The sequence below is a fragment of the Kogia breviceps genome, chromosome 8 (genome assembly GCF_026419965.1).
Source record: "Kogia breviceps isolate mKogBre1 chromosome 8, mKogBre1 haplotype 1, whole genome shotgun sequence".
Lineage (NCBI taxonomy): Eukaryota > Metazoa > Chordata > Mammalia > Artiodactyla > Physeteridae > Kogia > Kogia breviceps.
Genome location: NC_081317.1, coordinates 55,170,058 through 55,191,515, shown reverse-complemented (window position 1 = coordinate 55,191,515; position 21,458 = coordinate 55,170,058). Strand labels below are relative to the sequence as shown.

Below are 21,458 nucleotides of genomic sequence, written 5' to 3'. Positions count from 1 at the left end.
TAGTGGAATTTTAATGTAGAAAAATGACATGAAGTCTCGGTCAAAACCATGCAAAAAATCCATTTGAAATAACACTTGAAAACCTTAAAATCAGTGGTTAAATCATGTTTTTCTAACAAATGTGGTGTTTGAGAGCCCCAGACTTGCAGAATTTGGGGATTTTCCTGTTTGGATCCACATAGATGTATTGATAAAGGCATATTGCAGGCTTCCCTGGTGGCACAGTGGTTGAGAATCCACCTGCCGATGCAGGGGACACGGGTTTGTGCCCCGGTCTGGGAAGATCCCACATGCCGCAGAGCGGCTGGGCCCGTGAGCCATGGCCACTGAGCCTGCGCGTCCGGAGCCTGCGCTCCGCAATGGGAGAGGCCACAACAGTGAGAGGCCCGCGTACCACACACACAAAAAAGACATATTGCATATTTTTAAAATATAAACCAATTATCTCAAATAACATGCCTTATACACAGTACGTGGAGAGGAACTATTACTTGGTTTAGTATAGCCAAATTATGATTGTTGCATGAACCACAAATTTTCTTCTCTTCTTTGCCCATGGTCCACCAGGAAGCAGTAAGGTGAGGGCTCTGAAGCAGGTCCTTTGGGTGCCTTTAGGACAATTAGAATATAACATATATGTAAGCTTTTTGTGTTAACTTTTTTAGGTAGTTTTTTAAAACTACCAAAAAAACCTGATTATAACTATTATACAAACCTGAATTTTAAAATATTTCTAAATTTCAATGTGAATTTAATTTTAGTCTTGAATTAGACATCTGCTGAGTGTTGAATTCTGTCAGATTTGAAATTTGTAGGTTTCAGCTAGTTTTCTAAACTAGGCCTGCAATTAGGAAAGAAGAAGAATTCATTTTTATGTATGTGAGTGGGTGGCTAGTGGAATTTTCTTAATCTTTCTGAATGGGAAAAATGTATACAGTCTTTTTTTTTTTTTTTTATCTTGGGGCCTTTAAGTGAATTTGTTTTTGTGTAAAATGAAAGAAGCAGCAGTTCATTTTGCCATTGTCAATATTGCAGTGATTCAGCAAAATGTTACTGCTTATCCTAAATCCACAAGTCTGGAGCTTGAAAGCATGGCCAGAATTGATCATTGTCAGCCTTTTTCAAGCCCAATCCAGCAGCTAACCTTACTATTGGCTCGGGAAATTTTTTGGTGCATTAAAAATCAGTCAGTCCACTTTTCTTGTAGGACGTTGTGACTGCTGTTTGATTGGTTTATTGCTAATTCTGATTAATAAGCAATTCAAATTCCCAGTTTCAGGAAGACTACTTTTCCTTTTTTAAAAAAAATTTAACTGATTTGTTTTTCACTTGCACTTTCAGATTCCAGTTTTCTTCCTCTTTAAAACAAATAGATTTTGAATATTCCCTATGCCAAGATGGATTTGCTGAGTACTCACTTTCTTTCATTAAATTCAGCTGTCATAGCAACACATCCATGTGCGTGCAGGCTCCCATGGAGAAAACGGGACTGAGCTATTTCTCCAGCCCCTGAAAATATATCTTTCCCTAAGACTTCAGATTTTAGAAAAATGACTTTGGGAAATCTCTATTTTGTATTGACGTTTACATTTAATGATTGTTACTCGCTTGTACACAGTTGAAAGTGGCCTTGAATTAACTCCAGATTAGTGGTCTAGAATAGAGAGCTAAGGAAGACTCCAGATTAGTGGTCTAGAATAGAGAGCTAAGGAAGGGTACTTTAAGAATTCTAAGCATTCCCCTCTCATTTGAGTGGGCTGTGGAGGAGATGATTTGCTACCCCACAGCAGTTCCCGAGAGGTTTTATTCATTACTAATAGAATCCTTAAAACTCCCAGAGATCATTTCCCTGGCTTGCTGCTACTTCATTCGCTACTTCACCAGGGTAGAGGAAAGTTAAAAAGGAAAAAAAAACATTCTCCAGTGAAGCTCCATCTGTTCTGCCTGATAAAGGAGAGTCTATTTCCGTACAGGATAACGGTTGTGACCTTACTTCAAATGTACTGTTGTCAGATCCAGAGGCACTGCAGTGGACCTGAGCTTTTGCAAACTTGACCCTGCGCCTAGAGCTGTGAGACGAGACTACGGGTGCTCAAGACACTAAATCGCCTTTTACAGCTTTAGACACATTTTTACACATAGCAGCAAATACCTCCTATTTGCATAATGACCATGTATACCCCCCAAAGTGACTAGGACACATGGTCTGATAATCACGAGGACTATAAAACAGATTTGGAAATAGAATTTTTTCAGAAACTCCAGGATATATGGTCAGAGTGGTTATGTGCTTGGCATCTTTTTATATAGGGTATCACTTCAAATTGTTACAACAATATAAAGTAGATCTGATTATCCTCAGGAGAGAACTGAATCACACACCGAAAACATGGGATGTTTACAAGCAGTTGGTAATAAATCGTCACATACAGGCTGAGTCATTTGTTCCCCCCGCCCAAGGTCATACTGCCTTTTTCATGGTTTAGGGCTGTACAACATGTAGATTCTTGGTTTAAGTAATGATGTTTCAGGGTAAGAAATGGCCAGGGAATTGAAAGCGTGGATAAAAGGCTAAGATGCGACAGTATGGTCTGGTTGGCCTTAAGTGTAATGTTCCAGAGGGAAAAAAATACTTTGTCCAACTGGAAGGTTCATGGTAGAACTGAGTATTGCAACGGCTTTGTTTGTTCTGACATAATTTAAAAATTATACACATTTTTTCAATAAAAGAAGTTTACTATCCCACCCAAATGTTTTGGGCTATGACTTACTCCTCTGAGAATAATCTTAGATTAATAACCTTTAGTGTCTCAAGCTGATCTGAAACTTTTCTGCCTTATGTAGGCATTAGAGCCACATGGGACAGAAGTGTGGAGTTATTTTACAGGTGATATTTTTGCATAAACTCTGTTTTGCTCAATTTTCTGAGGCCTTACCTGAGAAAGAAATGGCAGTAGAGAGCCCAGGAAAAGAAAAGGAAATAAATATATCATTTGAGAATATCTTTGACTGGCTTTGAAGAAGACTAATAGCACTGTCCAAAAGCTTCAAATTAGTATAAAGTAATATGTTTGGGGAAGTAACCAGGAATTGACTTGAGAACCAAGGAATGACACAAGCCCTCCTGACTGGGGATCTGAGACACTTGAGAAATTATAATGGAGGAGAACTACTTGGGGAGACAGATACATCCCTCCTTACTGTTCCTTTTTCTATACCTCCAGCCTTGACACATACATATAGCCAGCATACTACTGCTTTTGGAATATTGACTTCAGGTAACATATCCAGACATATAAATGAGAGCTTTATTGTATGCAGAATTTTGCTGAGTTATGGCCCTAGGTGGAATTTTGAACTCTGTAGAGGTAAATTTTCATTAAAGTTTCCAGAGCTATGTATGTGAGTTCTAGTCATCAGCGCAGAATGGCTACTTTGTGTTGACTTCCTGAACAGGAACATTCCAGTAAGATCCACATTTGTACCAGGGCAGAAGACCAGCTGCTATCCTTTCTTCTCAACAAAGAGTTCTTGTGTAGGAAAAAAACCTCTGCACTGTGTGCCCAGCAGCAGAAGGGAGGCTGAGCAGTGATGTCAAAGTATACCATGATGTCACCACAGTTCACAAAGAATTACAGTTAATGCCATGTGAAGTGAGGCCAAATTCAACACTTTCCCTCTTGGGTACTTCACAGTCTTCTAGACAGAAGCAAGGTCAGAGGTCAGGCCTTTGTATAATTTTGTTTCGCATTCTCCAGACACCCTAATTTTGAAGCTGGGGAGGGAGAAGACAGCCTGCTAAAGAAAAGTCCTCTGACCATATGCTGGGAATGAATTCCAGTGTTTGTATGCACAGAGGTCTATACTAGGTTAATTCTTGGGATTTCTGCTGAAGACTACTAGACAGACATTTAACTAAAAACAATATGCCACTGTATAGCACAAGGAAATATACTTAATATTTTGTAATAACCTATAAGGGAAAAGAATCTGAAAAAGAATACATATATATATATATATATATATATATATATATATATATATATATATAAAACTGAATCACTTTGCTGTACACCTGAAACTAAGACAACATTGTAAATCAATTATACTTCAATTAAAAAATAAAAAATAAAACCAACATGTCAAAAAAAATCCAAATGCTTTTAGCCATAAATTTACAGAAGAATTCGGCCCAGACCACAAAATAAATAAGAAAGGAGAAATGTAAAATCATTCTGGTAGCACCTGGAAGATTGAATAAATGTTAGAAATAAGAGTTAATCATTCTCTTTCCCTTTTAGGGTGTTTATCCAGTCATTAGATGGATTAGATTCTTCATCACAAGAAAGGCAATACAGCAAAAACTCTTAAAAATGTTTGCAATCTAATCAATTAACTGCCCTTCCTATCAGCTGTCTCATACCCCCAACATCGACATCCCCCTTCCTTCCATTTACTTTATAATATAAAGAGATAAATACCACAGAACTTCTCTAGAGGATAAGCAAGCTCTTAAGGAGCACAGGAAAATATCTCTACCTCAGACAGTAAAGAAGGTAGAACTGGTTCCCTTTAAAAGGACACCTGGCCAAAATCTCATTCCAATGTAAACAGGTCCTCCTTTAGCCTTTAACGGCAGAGGAGGTTGATGGCCTGACACTTTGATGGGGGTGGGGGTGGGTGGGTTGTAGGTAGAGTAGGACAGTGGCTCTGGTCCAGCCAGACAACCATCCAAAGGGCTAGAGCTCACACAGAGTAATGACAAGAGTCAGGCCAGGGTCTGTGCAAGCTCACATCCCTCAGGAAGAGCCAAGAATCAGACACTCAGGAGATCAAGTACAAAATGAGCTTCCGGATCCAGAGTCGGTGTTAGAGAGAGGGCGTGAAGCCCTGAGCACCATGCCTAGTGGAAAAGAGGTCAGAGGAAGACACTCAAAAATAATAAGCATTCTCAGCTCAAAGCCATTCTGGAGTAGTGGATGAGGACTAGAGACACAGCAGGCAGTGTGACAAGTGGAAGTAAACTCTCAGATTACAGTGCTACAAAATGACACATCTGTAGAGATCTTTTTCTTTTTGACAGAGAGCTCTCTTTGGTCTTGGGAACTAGTGGCAGAGAATATATAAGTGATGGAAGCCGTTATTATGTTCTAGGGTAAGACAAGGAGGAAAATTCTTTGAAACCCACAATCTATGCCTGTCACCTGTGGCCTTACCTATATACTGAATTCATTCATTCATTCATTCAGTAAACTTTTATTAGTTGCTTATTGTATCATTAGACACTGTGACCTTGTGGTGTTACGTTCTAGTAGGAGATAGAAAATAAGCAATAAACTTATTATAAATAAATAAATTATATTGTATTATAAAATAAGTGCCATAGAATAAATAGAAAAAAATGGGACAGGGTAAGAGAACCTGGGTCTGGAGAGGGACACAGGTTTAAATAGACTGGTCAGGGTAGACATTATTGAGAAGGTGAGGGTTTCCAGTAAAGACTTAAAGATGGCAAGACAACTGCTCTAGAGATGTCTAAGGAAGAATGTTCCAGTCAGAGGCAACAACCAGTGCTGTCCTAAGAGAGAAAGTGCTTGGAATGTTTGAAGAACAGCAAGGGGAGAGAGACAGATATAGATGAGGTCAGAGAGGTAACTTAGTTAGATGATACGGGACCTTTTTTTATTTTAATTGAAATATAGCTGACATACAATGTTGGGTTAATTTCTGCTGTACAGCAAAGTGATTCAGTTATGCATATATATATATATATATTCTTTTTCCATATTCTTTTCCATTGTGGTTTATCACAGGATATTGAATACAGTTCCCTGTGCTATATACAGTAGGACCATGTTGTTTATCCATCCTATATATACCAGGTTTCATCAGCTAATCCCAAACTCCCAATCCTTCCCTCCCCCACTCAACCTCCCCCTTGGCAACCACAAGTCTGTTCTCTATGTCTGTGAGTCTGTTTCTGTTTTGTAGATAGGTTCATTTGTATCCTATTTTATATTCCACATATAAGTGATATCATATGGTATTTGTTTTTTTCTGACTTACTTTGCTTAGTATGATAATCTCTAGGTCCATCCATGCAAATGGCATTATTGCATTCTTTTTTATGGCTGAGTAATATTCTGTTGCATATATGTACCACATCTTCTTTATCCATTCATCTGTCGATGGACATTTACGTAGTTTCCATGTCCTGGCTATTGTAAATAGTGCTGCTATGAACAGTGGGGTACATGTATCTTTTTGAATTAGGGTTTTGTCTGGGTATATGCTCAGGAGTGGGACTGCTGGATTTTATGGTAACTCTATTTTCAATTTTTTGAGGAACCTCCATACTGTTTCCCATAGTGGCTGCACCAATTTACATTCTCACCAACGATGTAAGAGAATTCCCTTTTCTCCACACCCTCCAGCATTAATTGTTTGTAGACTTTTTAATGATGGCCTTTCTGATTGGTGTGAGGTGATACCTCACTGCAGTTTTGATTTGCATATCTCTAACAATTAGTGATGATGAGCATCTTTTCATGTACCTATTGGCCATCTGCATGTTGATACAGGACCTTGTGGGCCATTGTAAGGACTCTCACGAGTCTAGGAGGAAACTGAGAAGTCCTACCAGTGATTGGTAAACCCCAGAGGAGAGTGCCACGTACGAGGAGTTTTCCTTTGGAAAATCTTTGCCTGGAGGAGTTAATGCCTTCACATAAACTTTCTCCAGATTGTGGTGTATTAGAGTGTAGGAGAGCTACACCTCATCCATTTAGCCTAATAACCTGTGTGTATTTACCAGTATTACCCTGTGGCATGTGTGTGTGGCTACTGAACAAAAGCAACTAATTGTTTTAATAAATTCAGTTGCTCCCTCAAAAAGCAAATCTTGCCCATTAAAGGTATACTTTCAAAGCTACTGAATGCAAAAGATCATACTTTTTACCTGGTGCTTAGTCTTAGTACTTTTAGCGGTAGGTTAAGGTAGACCCATATGAAAAGTTGTAGTGGTAGGCCTGTATGAAAAATAAATAAAGGACCCCTTTGTGTTAAAAAGTTGGGAACTGTTGGTGTAGTCCATTGTTTGTTGTTCAAATGCCCTTGTTACCTTTTGGCAGCAAGGTATGGCTGAAAGAAACATGTTCATTCTCCTTCCTGTCTCCCCACTGCCCTTCTAACCCCTAAGAGGAACACACATCATAGAATAGAGGGATCACTCATTGATTCACCTCTGGCAACACCAATTCCTAGTGATGTGATCTTGGGCAAATTGTTGAATCTTTGAGTCCAGTTTTATTTTTGTAAAATAAACATAAAGTTAGTTAATCTTCCGGGCTACTAGAAGAATTAAATGATGTTAACTACACTTGGGGAGATCATTTTTCAATATACACAAATAACAAATCATTATGTTACCCGAAATGAATATAATGTTACTGTCAATTATATCTCCATTTTTTAAAAAAAGAATTAAGTGAGACTATATATATTATACCTAAATCTAGCAAGCATATAGTTTTCTTTCCCTTCTCCAGGCTTTCCCTTCTGTCTCTCTCCTCCTCTGTACCCCTATGACCTTTAGTCTTAGTGATCTTTACTCCCTTTCTGTTCTCTCCTGTTCTGAGGAAATGATCTGATTAAAGCCATTCACCCTAGATTGGGACCATGCCTATTATTTATGTGTACTCCCCGCAGCACCATAACAGCCAGCATAATGCCTTATTTTCAGTGGATTTGGTTTTATTTAAGCGTAATCCACAGCTTCATGTGTTACTCGTCCCAAGGGCATGTGGACAACAAACAAAGGACCACACCAATGGTTCCCAACTTTTTAACACAAAGGAGCCCTTTATTTTTTTTTTCATATGGGCCTTGTGTTTTGTAAGTTTCCATCAACTCAAAGCACTGCGTGTATCAAGCAATAATTTGTTTTCTCATATTATGCCTTAAAGACCTGAGTGCAATTTTAAAATAAGTACAATAAAGATCAGGATTTAGTTTATTTGTATAATGAGTTGGTTGAGGTTTGGAGGACCATATGTGGCTTTATGGCAGGTAAAGATATTTTCATTAGGCTTTTGGAAATATTAAACATAGCGCATGGGCCACTGTTAGCATCTTTATGAATGACTGGGGATCCTGTTTTCTCATATCAGAGAGATGTGGAGCGCAAGTATAGATGAGAAGTGGTACCTTCCCATTTACTTCCTAAATACGCTTCCAAGTCACATTACATTTGAAACCATCTATTCACTCCTGCGTGTAAATCTGGCTCTGGAGGTGGGGATCTTGATAAGATTATTCAACCTTCTTATCACCATTCCCATATTAAATATTGACTCGTGTGTCTTTCCATGGTTCATAGGCATCCTACTATAACTTATAGTCAGGAATCCCAAGTTGGAATTTTGGTTTTATTAGTTACCAGCAATGTGACCTTGGGGAAGTTGTTTATCTTCCCTGAACCTTGTGTTATAATCTGTACTTGAAATCATTCATATCTTCAGAAAACATTCATCTTAAGAGAAATATTTGTGGAGAATTGTCTAAAAGATAGCCAGTTCATTTCTCTGACTCTGGAGTAGTAAATTAGTTTTGTCTCCCTGCAAAACAGCCATAGTCTAATGAATTTGGTTTCTAGATCACAATAGTGTAGAGGTTCTGTGGCCACATAAAATCTCAGTGGCAAATAGTGCTACAGTTGGGTGGCAATGTCCACTGTGGGTCCTGGCAGGAAAAATAACTTGCATGTGCCATATTTGTGCCAGCCCAGCTCTAACTGCTGGAAAGTCTATCCTTAGATTAAGTCAGACCATCACAACACTCTGTACCTGGATGATTTGTTTTGGTTTCTTAAGGTTTGGTTTTACTAAATGTTCCCTGACCATTAGGATTCATCAGTGGTTATTGAAAAGCCAGTTCTTTGAAACTTCTTGTATTTATTTGCTCAGATGTTCTTAGGACATTGTTACATGACATTGTCTTTCAGCAAACTCACAGAAGATACATATCTAGGATTTCAGTACTTTGAGTAATTATGATTCTCCTGAACCAGTTTGTCGTTTATTGAGTGTCCACTGTAAGGAACACATTATCCTATACATTTTCTAAAAGATCTGGTAGATGCTGTGACCCTTGTCACTGCTCATATTTTCCTCTTTTCTAGGAAGCTCACGTCCAGATCTGTGACCCCTATCTAGAAAATGTATAGGACTTAACAATGTACATTTATATAGTTCTCATTTCTGGCTGTAACTCACCTTTTTGACCCTTAATTTTCTCTTTGCCCCGTTTTCTCTTTTGTTTTTTAAGAGTTTTATTGTGTTTTATCATGTGTATATGCTATAAATCATTTTATAAAAAGGTAAAGCATAAACAAATCAATGTCTAAATCTTTTAAAGTTAAGGTTGGAGATCTACTATTTTGCCTATTAACATAGATAGTAAATGAGTTATAATGTCTGTAAGAGCACACTCTTCCCCCATAAAGTTCTATCTGAATTAAATAATTATAAATAAGAGCAGCTGTGATCCGATTTGCAGTTTCATTTTCCATATTTGTCTTGCCCAGTGCTGAAAATAAAGGGATTTAAAAATTTCTTACCTCATGGTGTTGGATCAAGAAAAGCTTGACATCACTGGCTCAGTATTTGATGCTAGAAGTTGAGGTCCTTACGGGAAACCATTTGAAACGTGGCCAGTTTGAACCCATCAAAGCATGTCATTCTGAGGCATGGTATCTGCTTGTGGACTGTGTTTATTTACATTCTCCAAATTATCCATCCAGTGATCTTTCTTTCTCCTGTGGCTCCTAGTGAAGACATTTTATTATACATATTTCAGTGTCTAGAGAATTTCAGTCTTGTGTTCTGCCTGTTCACTTGCTATCAGCTATGTGAGGTGAAGAAAGAAACCCCTATCAGCACATACTGTAGGCCTGATGCCTAAAATCTGCATGACATGCTCAAAGTTTTTGAGCCAACTTGGACTGGATGTTATAGTTCTAGTTTTTTGTTTAGGGAGGGTTTCCCTTGCCCCCTTTTTAGTAAATCCTGAAAAACAATGAAGAAAAATCAACAGTGTTAAGTGTGTATGCTCCCCTCAAGAGATGAAGAACTGCCTGTCTGTATGCATGTATACGTATGTGTATACAAAAAGCATACATTCAAGACACAGAAGCAAAAGTTGACAATGATGTCTAAACAACAAAAACATCTTGGAGCTTCTCACTTTTTATATCACCTAGGACAAAAATTTTGTCTCTTTTTAAAAAAAATCCAAAACGGTGCAATCATTTTGGATGGGGAAGAAGTTAAACCACTGAGCTGACATCTAGTAGCAGAATATTAATAAGCTGCATTAGGACAAAATAGTTAGTTTTCCACCCTTTACAAAAAATTCCATGCAGTTGACAAGGTTATGAGTGGTCATTATCTCGCTTTAATGTTTTGTCCAGAACGGGATGGTTCTGGGAACTGAGTGACCTGAACATTGCCTTCCATAACATTTCATTAATAATGAGCATAGGTGGGCTTCCCTGGTGGCGCAGTGGTTGGGAATCTGCCTGCCAATGCAGGGGACATGGGTTCGAGCCCTGGTCTGGGAAGATCCCACATGCCACAGAGCAACTAGGCCCTTGAGCCACAACTACTGAGCCTGCGCGTCTGGAGCCTGTGCTCCGCAACGAGAGAGGCCATGACAGTGAGAGGCCCGCGCACCGCAATGAAGAGTGGCCCCTGCTCACTGCAACTAGAGAAAGCCCTTGCACAGAAACGAAGACCCAACACACCCAAAAATAAATTTTTAAAAAAATCCATTAGAATAATGAGCATAGGTGCACATGGGTGTTTAAAAATACTAGCCCTTTATAGTACTTCTTGTTCATGTACCAGGACAGAGGTTTAGGTTTGGCTTCTAGTTGTCATTTATAGTACATCTGTTTCTCTGTGTACACAGATACATGCAAACACACATACACACATGCATGCGCATTTTTGTACACATGTATGTCATCATTGACGGCAGTCTAAGGTTGCCTATCTGTAACCTACACTGGAATTATTAGCAAACCATTATGTTTGGTGCTATGTGTTTCAGTGATTCACCAACATTCATTGTGCATCACAAATGCCAAACGTTGTGCTAACCAGCAAAATAGAAAGAGTAATAAAACAGGGGCTCTCAGATAGCCCATGATCTTCTGTGGAGACAGACATGTTAATAGATTAAACTCAGTATAAATTATACAGCTGTTTGAATTGAGTATATATAAAAGAAACCCCAAAATAATATTGGCTTAAGCACATGAAGGAGTACTCTCTCACCGACAAAAAACAAAAAACAAAAAAGAGTCAGGGTGTAACCAGTCCAAGTGGGGTTCCAGAATCAGGCTCTTTCTCGCTCTCTGCTCTGCCATCCGTCTATTCTCAAGACTGTCTCATTTTTTAAGAAAGCCACTGGAGCCAACAGAAGGCAGGCAGGCAAAAGGGACCCTCCCCAACTAAGTCAGCTTCTTGTAAGCAGCCTTCCCAGAAGTCCCACATAACTCTCCCAATTCTATTTCACTAATTACAACTTGGTGACATAGCCAATGAGAAATGTATTCTTTTACCTGGATATATTGCCACCCTAAATAAAATTGGAGTTCTATTACTGAGAAAAATAGGATAGATGGGTATTAGGTTAGTTAGGCAGTTAGTACTCTCTGTTACATGGAATTATGAACAAAAGGCTGAGGAAGTATTGACCATTAAAGTACATAATTCTGGAATCTGAAAAAGGCTTTTTTGAGGAGGAGACTCTTAATTTGGGGTTTGAAGGATGAATAGGAGTCTGCCAAATAAAGAATTGGGAAAGAGCACTCCAGGCAGAAATAATATCATGTGCAAAGGCACAGAGGAGTCTGGCATTGCACCTGCCAACTAAGCCATTTCTGTATTTCTATTTATTTTTTCTCTATTGTTAATGATAGCTCTTTAAGTGATAGTTTAACTGATTTTTAATTAATAGTTTTTCAAGTTCAACAGGTTGAGACATGTCAACAATGATTTTCCTGATATAACTGCAAATAATTTTCCACTTGGACCAAAATAAGAACATTTTATCTGATGATAAACTATTCCACATCTTAAAAATAATTGAGTTAAAATATTTTGGCATTTTAAAAGGGAATTGATACAGAAAGGAAAAAAAAAAAACCTATTGTGTCAGGGAGATGTTTGTCTTTTCAATTCTGAAGTTAAACAAAACCCAGTTAGAACTGACTTGGTTCATATCCTGATGGTCCATAAACCCACACTGGGAACACTAAGTTGGTGGTCTGGCCAAGTTAGCCTTAAAGTATGTCACCTTCTATTTAGCTATTCCTAATATGACTGTTACTTTGGATCTATGAAGCTGGAATAGTCTTTTCTTAAAATGGCTTTGGAACCAAAAGAAATCTTTAGGATTAGAGAGAGATTTTCATGATTATCTCCTTTCTGGCTCCTTTAGAGATATCAGAGTCCATTAAAATTTTTCCAGAGAAAGTTAAATCCTTTGAAAAACCTGAAATTTCTTTAATTTATGGAGTAAACCTAGTCGGGTTTGAGATACCTGAGAGTATGCGTTCCCATGCCCACTGTCCTTCCACACAGCTGAGTATCTCATAAGATTAAGGTCATCTCTCCTCAACCCCAAACAAGAACAGTAGAGTCAATGATTCTTTGAATATTAAGATTAAGTTAATATTAACTTAATATTAATAATTAATTAATTAATAATTATTAATTAATTAATAATAATTAATTAATATTAAGTTAAGATTGCCATGTTTTCTCAAAGGATTCAACCCTACTAAGGCAATCAGATGCTTTAGTCTTCTGATATCTTTTTATTGAGATAGAATTGACATAATATTGTATTAGTTTTAGGTATACAAAATAATGATTTTATATTTGTATATATTATAAAATGATCACCACGATAAGTCAAGTTAATATCCGTCACCACACATAGTTACAGATCTTTTTTTCTTGTGATGAGAAATTTTAAGATTGACTTTCTTAGCAACTTTCAAATGTACAATGCAGTATTATTAATTATAGTCACCATGCTGTACATTACATCACCATGATTTACTTATTTTGTACCTGGAAGTTTGTACCTTTTGACCACTTTCACCCATTTCACCCACCCTCAACCTCCACCTCTGGCAGCCACCAATCTGTTCTCTGTATCTATGAGTTGTTTGTTTGTTTTTTTGGATACCACATATATATGAGGTTGTATGATATTTGTCTTTGTCTGACTTATTTCACTTAGCATAATGCCCTCAAGGTCCATCCATATTGTTGCAAATAGCAGGATTTTCTTCTTTTTCAGATAGGTAGGTAGGTAGGTAGGTAGGTAGGTAGGTAGGTAGGTAGGTAGGTAGGTAGATAGATAGGTAGGTAGGTAGGTAGATAGAGATTATCCATTCATCTGTCAACTGACACTTAGATTGTTTCTATGTCTTGACTACTGTAAATAATACTGTGATGAAAATAGGGGTGCAGATATCCTTTCAAGATAGTGATTTTGTTTCTTTTGGACAAATACTCAGAAATGAAATTGCTGGTTCATATGATACTTCTATTTTTAATTTTTTGAGGAACCTCCATACTGTTTTCCATACGGGCTACACCAATTTACATTCCCACCAACAGTGTAGGAGGGTTCCCTTTTCACCACAACCTCATGAACACTTGTTATTTGTTGTGTTTTTGATAATAGTCATTCTGACAGGTGTGAGGTGATATCTCATTGTGCTTTTGATATGCATTTCCCTGATAATTAATGTTGTTGAGCATCTTTTTACATGTCTGTTGGCCTCTGGATGTCTTCTTTGGAAAAATGTCTATTCAGGTCCTCTGCCCACTTTTTAATGGGGTTGTTTGGTTTATTTTCTCTTGAGTTGTATGAGTTCTTTATATCAATATATTTTGAATATTAACCCCCTTATCAAATATATGATTTACAAGTATTTTCTCCCATTCAGTTGGATGTCTTTTCATTTTGTTTCTTTGTCTCCTTTACTGTGCATAAAGATTTTAGTTTGATGTAGCCCACCTCCCTTGTTTATTTTGGCTTTTGTTGGCAAATCCAGTCTGATTTTTTTTTTTTTTTTTTTTTTTTGCCAGCTTTGGTTTTCGCATACTTTCTAATTAGCTAGTATCTAGGCATGACTAAAAGATGCAGTAAGCCTCACAGCAACACCTCCCTTTCATCTAGTTAAGTCTGACTCCTCATTCAGAATTCAGCTCAAAAGACTCTTCTTCAGGAAAATCTTCTCTGGCCCTTCTATACAGATCTACCCATACTTTAAGCTCTCAGAGTACCCTGTATCTGTGTTTTATACCTTTCATCTAATTATCATTCTGCATGTGTGTGATGATTTGAGTAATATCTGCCTCCACCACTAGACTCTAAGTCCCATGAGGGTGGACCCATATGTACTAGAACTCACCATTGGATTGCTCCTAGCAGAGTGCCTGGCTCATAACAGGACTTCAATCACTGTTGGATTCAGTCACTGCATTTCACACTGTGCTTGGAATATAAGAATGAATGCAGAGTTGCTCAGCTCATGTGTGGCTTCATCTACAGATAAGAATTTTGAAAATAATTTCACTGCAGTTACAGGGAAGGACATCAAAGAAGCCAGCACATGCTGGGCTCTGCACAGACAAAGCTGACATGAATTCTGAAGTGGCCTCACTGTAACTTCTGAACATATTGAGACTGATTGCAGCTTGACCACAGTGAATGCCCAGAGGTGGAACCAACCCCCCTTCACTCTCCACTTAAGATTGGGGCACTATGTTTTCCTGACATCTTTACATTTTAAAACAAGTACAGCTGCTGAAAAAGTTGTTGTTTTGTTATGTATTTTTAAAGATGCCTGTGTGCTTTTACGGGAGAGGTACATGTTACCACATTTTAAAAATATAGCACATACATAGCACAATAGTAAACAGTTGTATTTTTCATACTTTTGCCTAAACATGTGTTTGCAATTATTAGTTGAAGGTGCAAAAAATGAAAATCAAACCTCAAAGAGAGTTCATGTTAACAACCTTTTGAAAAACAGGATGGATTGTGGGGACATTGTGAAAATAAGTCCCTTCAAATGTCACTACACTTCTCATTTTGTCAAAGACAGTAGTTGAAGGAGTTTGAGAATAGCATAAGTCTTTTGATATTAGATTTCACTAGAACTACAGAGGTACAACCTGATTTAGTTTGGATTTGCTACTTTTTTTTAACTTGAACGCTGGAAAGAAAAGATTAGGGATACAAATGAGTTTGCCCACATAATTGATGAAGGCTTGTGATTTTGTTAAGCCCGATTTGGATGAAGCACAAATGTTTTGTTAGATGTATTTAGAACTCAGCTACTTATTAGCTAAGTGACCTTGGCAAGCTTCATGACCTCCATGATTGTCTTGATAATGAATGAGATGTGTGTCTTGTACCTGGTACAGGACAGGGCCAGTCAACAGCAGGCACTCACGGTTGGCTATCTCTGCTGCCCTCTGTATCAATCCTCTCTTCCACCACACACACGCACACTAACCTTGTTTTTGTCTGTTGGCTGATTCTGTGATTCTGTTTCTCTTTTCTTAGTTGAAGTGCTAGCTAGAAAAGGGAGTATTTTAAATTACCATTTAGCAAATATATATGTTTTGGCTGGGCTGCATGGCATGTGGGATCTTATTTCACGGACCAGGGATGCAACCCATGCCCCCTGCAGGAGAAGCATGGAGTCTTAACCATTGGACCACCAGGAAAGTCCCAGCAAATATTTGTTGAAGTCCTACAATTTTCCAAGCACTGTTCTAGTTGCTTGGAATACATCAATGAATCCAAAATACAAAACCCCACCGTTATGCATCTTACATTCTAAGGAACATATAGAACATAGAGATTATTCATAAAATTTTTCCTGCTATAGTTATCTCACAGTTGTATTTTTTGTGATTTGGGTGAAGCATAATTATTGACATTGGGAATTATTTTTGAATTAAGTTTCCATTATGTTAATAGTTCAGCATCTTCCTCTCTCCCTCACCTTCTCCTCCCCTCCCTCCTTAACCCCCTCCCTCCCATCTTTCTTTCTCTTTGTATATTTCAGTATATTTGAACTATGAAAATGTCTTTATCCATGCTACATTTTTTCCTTCTTAGCCTGATTCAAATTCCAGCTGAATTCAGTCCCCTTCATGGGAAGCATGTCTTAGCCTTCTCAAGGATGATAGGAGGATGATTTGGCAGTGATGGAGCTCACCAAGGATCCCTCCATATCAGTAAGCGCCCGGTTGAATTACATATCTCTCTTTCTTGTTAGATTGTTGGCTGCGATCACCAGCTGGGAAGCACCATCAAGGAAGATAACTGTGGCATCTGCAACGGAGATGGGTCCACCTGCAGGCTGGTCCGAGGGCAGTATAAATCCCAGCTCTCTGCAACCAAACGTAAGACACTCCAGAGATGGGGCAATTTCTGGGCCTTCTCCCTGGCTTAACTCCCTGCAAGTAGGGAATAACACCTCCATCAAAATGAAGACAAATCTGAAAATACTGTGGGAAGAGATTTATGTTCCTGTTTTGTGGATTAGTTTGGGTGAGACAAGTCAGGTCACCCACTGCAACCCCAAGGAAGAAACCTTTGCTTTTGAGGCACATTAGGAGGGAACTAGGCTTGGATCTAGATACACTCTATGTGCAAGCGTGAGCTTTGCTGCCCAGTGTGAGGGAAGATCAGAACTAATGCTCTCCTACCACGGTGAAATCACGTGGTCTTCATTTACAGAGTGACCTTTGATCAGTGCTGATCACAGTTTTCTCTGGAATTGATATTGGGCTGTGATCATGTGAAGCCATTTATTGACTGTTGTGCCCTAATCTCTCTATAGCAGCTGAATAAATGTGTGCCTACTGTACATGTACATGCCGGGAACTTTACATGATCATCTCTCTTTTTTTTTTTCGCGGTATGTGGGCCTCTCACTGTTGTGGCCTCTCCCGTTGCGGAGCACAGGCTCCGGATGCGCAGGCTCAGCGGCCATGGCTCACGGGCCCAGCTGCTCCGCGGCATGTGGGATCTTCCCAGACCGGGGCACGAACCCATGTTCCCTGCATCGGCAGGCGGACTCTCAACCACTGCGCCACCAGGGAAGCCCCGATCATCTCATTTAATCCTTATAATAACCTTATAGCAAGGTACTGTTTATCCCCATGTTATGAATGAGATAACTGAAGCTTAGACAGATTATGTGACTTGCTCAGAGTTATACAACTATGCCAGAGCCAAGATGTCAGCCCAGAGTCTGATTCCAGAGCTTAAGCACTTATTTCTTCCTCTGGACTGTCCCAAAACCTGCTGACTGTTTCCACAGTGGGACATTTGTAAAGCAGTTACATGGATCAAGGCAAAGTACTTCAAATATCTATCCAGCTGGGTTCTGCTAGGGTAGACGGTATATGTTCTCAGGATACGTGACCCAACAACAGAGTAACCCAGGAATCCAGATCATTTTACCATACATGCTTCTCTGTGACAATCACTGTTCTAGGCGCTGAAACAGATGCAGATAGAAATAAAACAACCCTTGTAGTCAAGGCCGTGCATTTTTTAGAATAATTTGACCTTGTTTGCCATAATGTCTCAATTTTGCCTTTATCCAGAATGCTCCAGTAGGTCCTTAATGAGGACCTCTTTGAACATGTCTCCCCTGGCTTGGGAAATGAGAATGAATGTCTTTATTGACTGTGGTTTTGTCCTCTTTACTTGTTGACTAGCTGGAGGAAAACACTTGACGTATGGGGGGGTTATGGCTTTAAATGGACTTGTAGGTCAAGAAGAAAAGGCACTGTTTGCTGGAGAACTATTCCGAGAAGTCAGGAAAAGGCAGCTCGCCAAAAGGCTGAGGCTCTGGGGAAGAAAAGGAGTCAGGAAGAAAGACTAGGAACTTTTAAACATGTGAAACATTGGAGCTGCCAGCGTAGGGAACTCTCCCCATTCAACCACGCCTGCAGGCAGTAAAAAATGTGATTCTGAAGAAAAGGAAAAAAAAAAAAAAAAAAAGACCGGAGCAGAGAGAATGATGAAGGGTGAGGTAAGTTAGACATTGATGTAGTACATTCAGGTGAGATTTTTTTCCTGTGGTTATGCATTGGTAGCTTCCTCTATTAGATGAAAAATTAAACAGTTTAGAAGATGAAAACTAGAGAAGGATAGAGGCATAATTCTTCTGTAAATCTCTGAAGTCATGGAGGGATATTTGGAAAAAAAAGTTACATATAAAAGGTCACTATGTGATTTTTTTAAAGTGTAGAATCTATTAAAGCCCTATAATATTTATTTAAAAAATAAAGACGAAAGGTCACTTTTATAGAGCTCTTTAAGGAATACTGAAGAGTCAAGGTCATTCTAATCATTTGTGTCACATAATTGAGTCAGTGTTCATTATCTAGGAATCTAGGGACTTCTGTTAGGCACAAAAAGAGATGACTGGCATTCGTGCAGTGACTGCTGTATGGCAGCTCGTTGGGGCATGATTTCATGGTGAGATTCCTTCCTTTATTCCTTCTCACGTCCCCTGCCTTGCTGTCCTCATAGAAAAGCCCAAACACTCTGCTCAGATAGATATTCCTCTTAACCTCCTGTTTAAAGGGTGATCTGGGTCCTTTGGGGCCTGAATCACTGGAACAAAGGCGGAGAAGCCCTGAAAGAAAGAACTAAAGCAAACTGAGAGCCATAAGTCATCTCTAGGTCTGCTAATAGATACCTCAATGAAAAGTGCTCTATTCAAACCAACAGTGGGTAGATTACATAATACACAACCCGATGATGATCCATAATGACACAAGGCGATTGATTCATTTACCTTAGCACTGACGATGCCTCATGACAAAATGATTTATATCAGTAAAGCCCAGCATATGCATGCATCTCACCACAATCTATAGCAGATGCTGAACAGGATGCCTCACTTATGTTTTCTCCACCCCCAGAAGAACCTTCCACCCTATATTTACAGACTGTGAGGTGACCCACAGGCAGGAAAGATTAGGCTGCTTTGCGGGGCCCACTGTATGAGCCAGGTGAGCAGCTTTCCACCCGTGTAGGCCTGGAGGAGTTCTGCCAGGTCTCTCCCCTGCTCTCCGCCAAAAAGCACTAGAAGCCAGCCACACGCTCTTTTCAAACTCCTTATATTCGTACTCCCCACATTGAGCTCATTTTCTTCTGAACTTACATTCAAGTGTTTCCCTTATTTTATCAAGCCTCGAGGGAACAAAGAAAAAATAGAGCGGAGAAAGACCATGGTGGAAAGTGCCAGAAGGAAGAGGAGAAGTAGGAGAGACTTATCAAATGGCTGCCATTTGCTGGTGAATAAAAAAGAAGCCATCTTTGTATTAAAAGACATTATTATTGCCTAATACAAATGCAGAAAACAGAAATAGAGCTAGACCTAGGCACTCTTGCCCCATTTGAAGGAAAAGACTGTCCACTGATTGCGTTCAGCCTTTCCATTTCTCCTGGTCACCTTTTTCTACTTCCCCAACCCGATGAGAAAAAAGAATCAAATTTAGCTTACATTGACTTACTTTTGATTTTTAAAATTAAAGGCTTATTTTCTCACAAATGATATTAGCTTGTACTATATTATATATTCTCCAAGTGTACTCAGAATATACTTACACCCAGAGTCAGCCTATAGGGTATCAATCTGATGTCTCCAGCTTTGCAAACTTCTCAAATGTAGCTGCATGTTTTGAAAATGCCTGGGTATCCAAAAGCTCTCTCTCTCTCTCCCTTGAGTGTCAAGGGCTAGATAAACTAACTTATATCAAGATAAAGTGAAGCTCCTAATACCTAGCTTTCCTTCTCAGACTGTGCTTAGGCTGATTTATAATGGCTATGGGTAAACGTATTCCAGGTTTATCATTCTGGCTCAAAGATTTTGAGGTAAAGGCTGTTTATAATAAAACACATAACGTATGAATGTTTTTAAAGAAAGCACAGAACTCTAAAGAAATTTCCACCTTGCACCTGACCTCGGGCTATATTCACAAGCCACTCATTCATTTGTTCAACAACAAATATTTCCTGGGTACCTGCTATGTACTGAGGAACTGTTTTAGGTGCTAGAAACACAGGAAAGAGCAAAACAGACAAAAATCCATTTTTCTTATGGGACTTTCATACTGGTGTTAGGGACAGACAAAAGGATGAAACAAATACATAAAATATATATGTGTCATGGGGTGGTAGAAATCATGGGAAAAAGGAAAGGGAAGGAAAAGAACAAGAGATGGAGATGGGCTGCCAGGCAAAGGTGCTGGAGGGGATTGCAATTTTAAATAGGTTAGGAAGAAATGACTCACTGATAAGATGGCATTTGAGCAAGGATCTGAGGGAGATACAGGTAGGGTACCATGCACAAAATAGGGGAAAGAAAATTCCAGACAGAGAGATAAGCAAGTGCAAAGGTCCTGAGGTAGATGCATTCTTGACATTTTTCTTAAAGTGACTGAAGTAAAGTGAGTTTAAAGAAGATTACTAGAAGTGATGAAGGTCGGAAGACTGTGAGGTTGGGTGAAGAATGGCACAGATACTGTATGATTTTGTAAGGATTTTGGCTTTTAGTCTGAATGAGGTAAGAAGTCACAGCAGAGGAATGACTTCGTTTGATTCATTTTTTAAGAGTATCACTCTATATGCTCTGTTGAGAATAGACTATCATGAGTCTAACTATGGAAATAAGAAAAGCAGTCAAGAAGCCAGGCCAAGAATGAGGAAGATTTGGACTATAGTAGTGTTTCCCATTCTGGGTATACTATATTTCTTTGAGTCCAAGACATCATTGATTGAAAGATGTGACATTATTTTATGCACCAATAAGAAAAAAAGCCTCCACTGAAATTAAGAAATTATGACACAATGCCTTCTAACCACTCAGGGATTTTACTTGGTAGTTATTAAAAGATCTATTTTATTTGTTTAACATTGTTATTGGAGTGTAATTGCTTTAAAATAGTGTGTTAGTTTCTGCTTTCTAACAAAGTGAATCAGCTATATGTATACATATATCCCCATATCTCCTCGCTCTTGCATCTCCCTCCCATCCTCCCTATCCCACCCCTCTAGGTAGACACAAAGCACCAAGCTGATCTCCCAATGCTATGGGACTGCTTCCCACTAGCTATCTATTTTACATTTGGTAGTGTATATATGTCCATGCCACTCTCTCACTTCGTCCCAGCTTACCCTTCCCCCTCCCCCTGTCCTCAAGTCCATTCTCTGCATCTGCATCTTTATTCCTGTCCTGCCCCTAGCTTCTTCACAACGTTTTGTTTTTAGATTCCATATATATGTGTTAGCATACGGTATTTGTTTTCCTCTTTCTGACTTACTTCACTTTG

General features: G+C 38.9%; 1 protein-coding gene across 6 annotated transcripts in view; it reads left to right on the top strand.

The window, feature by feature from the left end:
- The window catches only part of ADAMTSL1 (ADAMTS like 1), a 1,019,582-nt gene that overhangs the window by 689,070 nt on the left and 309,054 nt on the right, over positions 1–21,458 (top strand). For all 6 annotated transcript variants that reach the window (XM_067041438.1, XM_067041439.1, XM_059072941.2 and 3 more), the window contains one exon: positions 16,379–16,505. In XM_067041438.1, coding sequence (XP_066897539.1) covers positions 16,379–16,505 — 127 coding nt within the window. The remainder of the gene's footprint in view (positions 1–16,378; positions 16,506–21,458) is intronic.